The sequence below is a fragment of the Haemaphysalis longicornis genome, unplaced genomic scaffold (genome assembly GCF_048455015.1).
Source record: "Haemaphysalis longicornis isolate Haplotype H1 unplaced genomic scaffold, Haemaphysalis longicornis Haplotype H1 scaffold_1, whole genome shotgun sequence".
In the NCBI taxonomy this organism is placed as follows: Eukaryota; Metazoa; Arthropoda; class Arachnida; order Ixodida; family Ixodidae; genus Haemaphysalis; species Haemaphysalis longicornis.
In genome coordinates this window covers 20,517,380-20,526,735 of record NW_027526203.1, presented here as the reverse complement: position 1 = coordinate 20,526,735, position 9,356 = coordinate 20,517,380, and the positions used below count along the sequence as shown (strand labels likewise).

At 49.1% G+C, this 9,356-nt stretch overlaps 1 protein-coding gene across 2 annotated transcripts in view; it reads right to left on the bottom strand.

Moving 5' to 3' along the window:
* Positions 1-846: 846 nt before the first annotated feature.
* Positions 847-9,356, bottom strand: part of LOC144175446 (caspase-1-like) — an 80,623-nt gene continuing 72,113 nt past the window's right edge. For both annotated transcript variants that reach the window (XM_077704521.1, XM_077704532.1), the window contains exon 8: positions 847-2,861. In XM_077704521.1, the coding sequence (XP_077560647.1) occupies positions 2,617-2,861 (245 nt within the window). In that variant the 3' untranslated portion in view covers positions 847-2,616. The remainder of the gene's footprint in view (positions 2,862-9,356) is intronic.

The following is a 9,356-nucleotide window of genomic DNA, read 5'->3' as shown; positions in this document are numbered from 1 at the left end:
AGAATTTGTCCACTACAAGCGCATAAAGGCCAGGGGGAAGGGCTGAGCCCAATAAACACTACAGTGGAGTGGAGTGGATAAGCTTTAATAAGACGAGCTTCAGGCGCTTATGGTTGGGCACCAGCCAGGTGGGGGGCCTCCTCTAGTCCGGGAAGCCCTGGTCTGCGCTGGCTGCCCTGGCTCTCTCCACCAGGCTACGCTGGACTGAGAGGTCGGAGCTGGCCAGCTGGCCCGCCCACTGCTCGTACGTTGGGTGAGGATTTGGGGTAAGGGACGGGGTTTTGTGACACTCCCATGCCATGTGGTACAGGGTGCCGGGTTTGGGACAGAAATTACACGTAGAGTAGTAGAGGGTGGGGTACATGGCATGGAGGATAGTGGGGTGAGGATTGGAATTTGCCTGAAGTCGGCGAAAGGCAGTCGCCTCTGCTCTGCTCCCGCCACCACAACACTACAGTATTGAAACTTTTCTGACCACAGTTGCTAAGAATGGGGGCCAGCCCGTGGCACCCCAAATCAGAGCAGGCGTGCGCGAATTTTATTCAATGCTCATTGCACCAATTATTTTCGCAGTGTTAAACCTGAATTCTGAAACCCTCCCTACATAAGTGTGGGTAACTTGTTTGAGGACGCTTTCACATTGCTTTAGCACCCCCCCCCCCCCCCCCCTTCCCCGAGAAAAACCACTTAAACTTGCATGTTGCTAAAACACCCAGACTTCCCGAGCTTTTCAGTACACCTTGTCCTAATGTCCTAAGAAGTTTTCTCCTAAATGTTCAATAGGTTCCCAGCAAGCAACACACGCAATAAAAGTAGCTTGGACGAAACAAAACACGTACAACACAGTGCAAAACTTCTAGTGAGGAACTTTATCACGTTTCTAGTGAGGAACTTTTCTTGCATACTCGATGATACAAACTCAGCACAAAACAAAAAAACATCAAATAAAATCTCTCCCCCAGCCAGCACTTGTAGAAATGGCACCAAACGCAATGAGCCACAATGCAAGCCCTGGTAGACGACAAAGCAAACAAAAGAGACTCACCCACAACTTTGGCAAAGGCAAACTTCACTTACATATGTCGATACGGCACACAGATGCGGGAAATGAAGCAATCCCTAACAGCGTCACAACATCAACCATGACCTGCTTGCTGATACATTGTTCAAAGCGCAATAACCAAAGGCCAAAGCACACTGCATGCTGGAAATGCAGCTGTGTGTGTTCCATTTATGAAAGAAAGGTTCTTGGCATAGGCAATGACACTTTCTCTCTACAAACATAGTAGCCACAACTCCTTCTTGCGACGTTTTCCACTATCGAGACATAATTTCTAGACTGCTGGACCGTCAGTTTGTTCCGATGATAATTTCAGAGTCCTTTTTCTGCCCTTACATTATTCCCTTCAGGGCATGCCTTCCCCCTCAACTAAACAATCAAAGAAACATCACACAAACGTTGATGCTTTGTCTGTTAGCTACATACCATTAAGAGCACTCTGGGCTCTGTTGTGAGCATGGTCAACACCAGTCAGTTAACTGGACACCAAGTCATGAACTTCTGATCACCTCCCCCACCGGCCCAGACGCTCACTGCTTCAATGAGTGCCCCATTTGCGCTCTTATTACTTTGACTAACCGCACCCCCCCAAGTCGTGCAATTGAGCTCCCTCATCAGATGAGACTGCCATGCAATCAAACAAATTTCCAAGTCCACTAGAGACATCCTTACCAAGTACACCTAGAAAGAGGCTTAGGTACTCGTAGTTTTTTGTGCATTTCTTCACAGATTTTACGTAACACCATGGCTTTCCTTATCCGTTTACTTGACCTTAAGACCTCCTCGAAAGTTCATCAACAGCTGAACATAAACATTCCTTTTTGAAAAACTACTATTCACTGCCAAAGCACCCCTGACAACACAGCTTTGGTTCCAAGACACCCTACACAGGGAACGCAAACACAGCAGACACTTGGTGCCCGCAAAGGCACGCTCTCCCACAAGGCACCCCCCTTCACTTTGCCTGCACTGACTTGACTAGTTCATTCACTGCAGCAGTTTGAAGCTCCGTTTACTGGCAGAGCATCGCTACTGTGGCTGGCAATTTGCTGGCCGTACAAAACCAGATACAAGTTTCGCCCCATTCTCAGTTTTGTTTCGTTGAGTGCCTCAGCTATGGTTGGGGTAACGCGGAGACACTGCGACGGCCATACAAAGCCCAAATTGCTGCAACACGGATGCAGGCCTCAGCTCAAGGCACAATGTACACAATGCAGCGACACTCTTTTGCACCACACAGACTCGGCATGTAACCACAGTGATGCAAAAAGCTACAGCTGCCACTTGTTCCCACACCTCAGCTGGCCCCTGTATGATTGCGTGCACAGCATCCAAATCAACACTGGCAAAGTTGTCCGAACGTGGGACTAGTTCCTCACTTGCATAGAAAGCCCGCATGCCCCCACCACGCTTTGGCATCTCGTCAAGGGGGGTCAGCGAGGCCTGAGGCAGGCACGTTCCACGCAGTGCTCCAGCCACCACGCTGCCAGCGCCTGGTCGAGACAGAGCAGGCAAACCCGAAGGGGTGGCCGCAGAGAGACGGGGGAAGGGGCCACCTAAGAGCGTTGCTGTCGGCCAAAGTACACGAGCCGGGTGAGGGTGGAGGTGATGGAGGGCACCTGCTTCTTGCGGTCCATGTTGGGGTCGCCGGGCACGCACGACTCGAAGTACAGTGCCACCCGGCGACACACCACCGTCAGCATGGTGAGCAGGTCGGTGGTGCGGGCCCGCTCCTGCAGCACCGAGCACAGGCCCTGCACAAACCACGAGCCCTGCGTCGTGTTGCGCCACGAGTAGAAGCCTGCAAGAGACAAGCAGGGATCCATGAGGGACGGTGCCACAGGGAACAACACTGGACAGACTTGGAAGCTGTCAAGGGCCCGTTTCAAAGCTGTGCAGCTTGGAGTGAGCAAGCTCACACACATTAAACCCTGCACGTTTTCCTTTCAGTGGTCTAATGCACCAAGGCCTCTACAACTGGGCCTTGAGGGAGTGGGGTGTGCTGGGAGGCTGGGAATTCATTTACACCACCTTGAGCACTTGTGCCTTCACCAGACTTCCATCTTTCCCACAAGCATTTGAGCCGCTGTCCTTGTGCAAGCATTTCAAAAGACCCCAATACAAATGAACTTACAATGGGTGTTTTTAATAATTTACGTCTCACCCGTCGCGGTGGCTCAGTGGCTAAGGCGTTGCACTGCTGAGCACGAGGTCGCGGGTTTGATTCCCGGCCGTGGCGGCCGCTTTTCTGATGGAGGCGAAAAGCAAAAACGCCAGCGTGTACGAGATTTCGGCGCATGGTAAAGATCCCCAGGTGGTCAAAATTAATCCGGAGCCCTCCACTACGGCGTGCCTCATCGCCTGCGTTGCGTCGGCGCGTTAAACCCTACAATCAATCAATAGTTTACGTCCCAGAGAACACACAAACTTTGTGCCTTACAGCTAGGCTTCACAAGGACCTGGGCAACTGGCTCTCCCCAGTCCACTCATGTATAAACGTTCCATTCGTGAACATCCCACAAAGGTTTATGGTGAACGGTTTTATGGATCAGTAAGCCCCCCCCCAAAAAACTGCAGACGCACTCTTGGTTAATGTCAAATCAATGCGTGCATGTTACGGGGCGGTCAGTTGTGCCATATCAGTAAGGCATCAGAAGGCGAATGTATCCAAGAAGACGCGTAAACCACACCCTTTTGGGTCCTGTCACATCCACATTGAAGTCATTGACTACAACCAGGGGTAGTGCCATCGCAACTAACCCTGAGGACACGCAAGCAACTCTTAGGTGTTCTAAATGCAAAATTATTAATGTCCAATTGAACGCCTGCGCTGTTTTGCTTACACCCTGCATACTCGAAGGGCTTTGTCCTCTTGCCACTTGACACAATTTGCTTCACGATCCACTCCTGCCTTGCATTTTCAAGTGGCTTCCATCTGTCTACTGAATGCTGCACCACTGGTCGTCCATGCCGCCATGTATTCGATTTGTCTCTGTTTGCTTGCTTGCCTGCGTTCTATTGCTCCCTTGCTTGATCTGCGGTGCACTGGCATTGATGGCCACATCTTACTACCGCTGAATTAAAGCGCATGCTACAGTACGCCCCGCACTATTCAATGCCTTACTCTTCAAGACAGGCAGCGCTTCAGGAGTTCTATATGTGAATTTTTTACACCAACCACAAAATATATTGAAAGCTCGCCATGTACACCTCTGCTGCAAAAGTTGGCTTTCTTGTGTGATGCTGAAGCCATGCGCACAAGCCAGGCCCACTATACAAGGTAAGTGAAACGCAATTAAGGCCAAGTGCTGTTGGTGGGCACTGACAAAGAATGACAAATTCATTGATGAATGGAGCTCACAGGGAACATTTAACCTCCATAGCCAGTTGCTCCAACACCACGTACCCCCTCCACCCCCACCAACCTCCCTATGCAGTCCGCAACCAGTTTGGTGCTCTTCGTGGGGTCCCTATATATTCCTAGATGAAAACCACTCTACTGAATGTTGAGCAGATCAGTAACTCACAACAAAAACATAACAGTGCTAAATTAGGGGAACTACATGTGTGGTGCCTTGGTTTCTTCATATTCCATACACTTACCATCTTGCCATGGCAAGCAGTCACTTGCGAACCAAAAATGCAATATTGCTGCCATGGACGCACGAGCATGCACTCGGTGAAACGAAACTAGTTGCTCTCCACTCCTCCCAGTGTACAGACGTGAATGTAGATGTGGGGGGCCCACCGTGCACGCATACATGCATGGTTCTATTTCACTACTTTTACGGCATTTGCACAAAGCATGTGAATCAGAAATTCAAGGAATGGCACGACTGAGGGAACTTCCCGGATCGAGAAAACAACCGTCTTGCCTATCTTACCAAACGGATCGTGTTCCAGTCATCTCCCCCTCTTCTATCTCTCAATATCTGCTACGTTTTGGCGCTTCGTATGCAATGATTGCTCAAACCGTTATTCTGGTTTGATGTACTCTCTCTCTCGCAGCATTTCTAGTTCCAACAAAGATATGCTTTGTTGAAGGTGAGAATCCAGCTAATTTTAATTTTTCTTTTTCCCCTGGGGTGGGGGTCACAATCGGCTAGGTCAGTGTGGGCTAGGCAGCAGGGGCTGTGACATAATGCTGAAAAGCTGTGCTTTCTTTGTGCACATCCTTGAAATCCCCGTTGCATCAGTCTCCTGTGACTCCGCTGCTGCTGTGCCCATTGGTGTCCCCTGTCCGGATGCATCATCGTGTCAATGACAGCATGTAGCAACTTCAGCAGCGAGGCATCAAACTGCGATACCAGCCACGTGTGAGATGACCCAAGCTTATCTGGTGGGCCAACTGGCCTCTTCCTGCACTCAACGGGCAGAGCTGATTCTTTGGATAGAGCAATCATTGATGTGCCAGGACTTATTTTGTCTTTCACTAGCTGTGTAAAGTGTACAAGAGTACCTCCCCTCGTCATTGGGCTGGTGTCATGAAGTGAAATCGATCGGCAAAAAGAACCAGCACGAGACGAAAAAACGTACACAAAACGACAACAACAAAGAAGACGCAAGGCACGCGGCGCGAAGGCCATCGACACCGGCTACGGCGCCGAAGGCTCGCGACCACGGCATGAGCTGGCGCCGGCGACCAGCCAATGGGAAGCGGCCAGCGACAGCAGCTGGCGGCAGAAGACACAGAGAAGAGAGACTGGAGTGTGGAGCGTGACCGGGCTGCGCGGCGGTCGGGCGACCGGACCCGTGCCGTGCCCCAGGAGGTCCTCCACCAGCACAACCTCAAAGACATCTTCTCCACAAGCGAGTCGTGCTGCCGGGCAACAGTGAAAACCAGTGGACCCCAAGACAGCTGCGTTTGCCACAACGCGTGGTGACGGGAGCTCGGAGCGCACTGCACTGCCACGGCATCGACCCACTACGTGAACATTTCAACGCTGCCACAGACCTGTGCCGGTAGTATCCACGTACTGCGTCCTTTACCTTAACTCCCGGACCGTGACTTTTTCTTGTTTGTTCGAACCCACTTTGGTTTTCTATACCGCCTTTGCAATAGTCTCTACTGTTCCCCATTTGTTATTCATTCCGCTTTGCTCTTTACTACATTGCTTGTATGTTATTTGGGTCTGGAGTGTTATAAAAACTAGTCTCGTTCATAAAGCTTATTCTTCTAGTTTTTATTGTCACCGAACCTGACAGCTGGGCAGCAGCGGCTGTGGCATGATCCTCGTAAAGGTACGTTCTCACAAAACTGCCCGATTTTTTTGGTCTGACAACCATTCACTGCTGCTGTTTCCTAGCCCAGCTAAAACTGTCCCCTCTAATAAATGCCAGTGTGCCAGCCTCACCTGACAGTTTCAGTTGAAAATGAGACAGCTCGTGTTACCTGCTTTACAATGGCACAGCAGTCCTTCCACCTTAATATTTCCTGCAGGTCGTGCTGCTCTGCCTGCACCATCTTTGCAGCCCGCCGCCTCACAGTTGTCTGAAACTCATACTACTACCACTACCAACATGCTTGTCGGACTATTTCAGCGCCAGAAGCAGCTCGAAGATTGCTGCCATAACAGGGCGGTAACTAGTGCATTTCCTCGCTTGAAAAATGAGTAGCGGCACTTGAGTCTGGTCAACCATAGATACCTACTGTATTTACATGATTGTAGGTCGACCCTTTTTTTTTCCAAGTTTGACAATCCAAAGTTGGGGGGCGGGTCAACTTAGAATCGAAATCAAACTTTGTGCCATTTGTAACGACAAGAGAAATGAGAAATCAGGGGTGCTATGAGCTGGGGAAAGCTTGGCACCTTTGTTTCAATTGTTACGGTCGAAGCGTAGCATTTACCATTGCATACATTCTGGCGTCAATAAAGGTGATGCTGACCTTGAAAGTTGGCATTCCCGATCTGTGCCCTTTGCCCACCATACCTAGAGTGGCTAACCTTCCACCAGTGCATTTGGAAGTGTACTGAACAATGTGATATGATTGTGCCTATGTAAGCACCATGCATTGATTCTAGGGATTCGGTAATACTCATTTTGTTTATTAGAGACGAACAAAACGCTTCTTGAATGCAAGTACTGTACTCATGAATCAAAGGAAATTGCAAGCGGCCGCTTCTGTCAGCCGCCACATTGTTTGTTTTGATATCGCACGGCAGTGGCCGCTGCCGGTTGCTTCGATGGTTGTCATCTCACAGGAAATGTGTTCTCATGATTGGGAATACAGTTTCCCGCTAAACCCACAGTGCATGGTTATTCTGCGTGCTCATACAAAAGCTTTTCTTTTTTTTTTTTAACGTCTACTGCACGCACCATGAGTGTATGGCTCTTGTGGGAGCATCGATTATTGATGGAAGAGCCGCCTTATAGGGGGTATTGACAGTTGACGGAAGAGCTTCTCTTTGTGATATGATTTCATAGGTGGCCGTGTTGCCGCATGCTTGGGGTTGTGCTGAATTGTCCAGTCTGTCATGAGTGCCCTGGTTACGAAGAACTCTCTTGGCGCTCATCATTAACAGCAGCGATCAAACGGGCTGCTTTCTGCGCTCACATTTTCTTTCTTTTTTTTTTTTTTTGAGAGATGCAATTTTGGGGGGTCGTCCTACATTCGAGTTGACTTAGAATCGTGTAAATACAGTAACACGCAAACACTTCAGTTCCAAAGTTCAGTTGTGTTGCTGAATATAACTCTGGCTAAGCTTACTGAAACACTACAATCACCTCAAAAATCGTCTGTGATGGGACAATGTCACATGGTTAAAAGAACACCGAAGACCAGATACAGTCTACGCTCATTACAGCGGATCCGGCAACAACGAACTTTCAGTTACAACAGACCATTTATGTTGGTTTGTCTGGTCCCCATGCATTTTAAATGGAGTCCACTCCGCTCATAACGGACCCGGCTAGAACAGACTATCGGCTACAACAGACAAAATTTTAGGCGAAAATTGTTTCGACTGAATGTTTATAGCGGACTTCCACGGGGCCGGCACCCGATGTGCTTTTTCTTTGTTTATTTTGGCAAGAAAACTATCATGTCTGGCAACATTGCTGGCAGCCAGGTCAATGGCGCAGCCAGGCCAAGCCAGTGCCAGTGGCTTTTTTTTGTGCGACCAGCGGCATGAGCGGCAGGGTAGCTGATTTCACTGTCGGATAAATTAAGCGTAATTAACGCTGTTGAACATGGGGAAAAACAGGCCGACATCTCCAGAAGTACAGGCCTGTCCAAGCAGAGTGTCCGCTCTACCGTCAAGAACAAGGCCGCTGCCGATAAACGCGACTCCGGCGAGATTGAAAACAGGGCTATCGAATATTCGAAGTGGTGCACTCGGAGGCGAGTCTGCCCTCGTCAGTTTTTTTTGTAATAAAAAACTCGGGTTCAGTGAAGTCCGGCTTTTATTATTCCCACGCATGCACCGTTCCTGTTCCGTTCGGTGAAAAAGGTAAGAAATGCCTCAAGTAGGGGGCTTGTTCTGCCGGTAACCGTGCGCAGTCCAACTGGTCTAACTTTCGATTTTACAGCTGACTGTCATGAGATTATTTCATTACAACTGTTTCAATGACCAGACTAAAATCGCTAAAAATGTGGAAGCTGCCTTGAGGGAACATCAGGCAGCGATCCGATTTGTTTGACGAACGGTTTCGGGAAAACCTGCCTCGTCGTGAGGGGATTTAAAAGAGCCTAGCTAATGCTGGTGGCCACGACTGATGTTTTCTAGCTGGTTAATAATTACGCCTAGTTATTATATTCTTGCTTTATTTGCTCAGATTATCATGCATCTTTACACGCTTGACCACAAGCGCTAGGCCTTTTCCAAGTGCCGGTGCTAAGCTTTGGAAACGGTGTTTACGCGATTCTTTGCCCTCACGCGAACACTGTGCAGAGGTGCTGCAGGCGTGTAGACAGAACAAAGTGTATGTACTATGCATATGCAATATCGGTCAAGGCACCCACTTCCCCACCCCCCCTTCCTGTAAGATACTGCATACTTCGGCTACAGCGGACGTTTTTTTCCGGATTCAGAGGGTCCGTTGTAACGGGCGTAGGCTGTACAAGTTGCGCTAGATCGATATACGTATCAGCTCACCGAGATCCGAATATACCACTCTTACGTGTAGCTTTTCAAAGATAACATAAAAAATAGTGAAGACTTGAAGACAGGTGTCACCGCCCCTGGCTAAACTGTGCAACCTACACTGGAAGTCGTTAAAATTGTATAACAAATATATAAGGAACACGCCTTCACAAGTTTATAAAAACTTAACTGGAAGTTTTGGGGTGCCATGT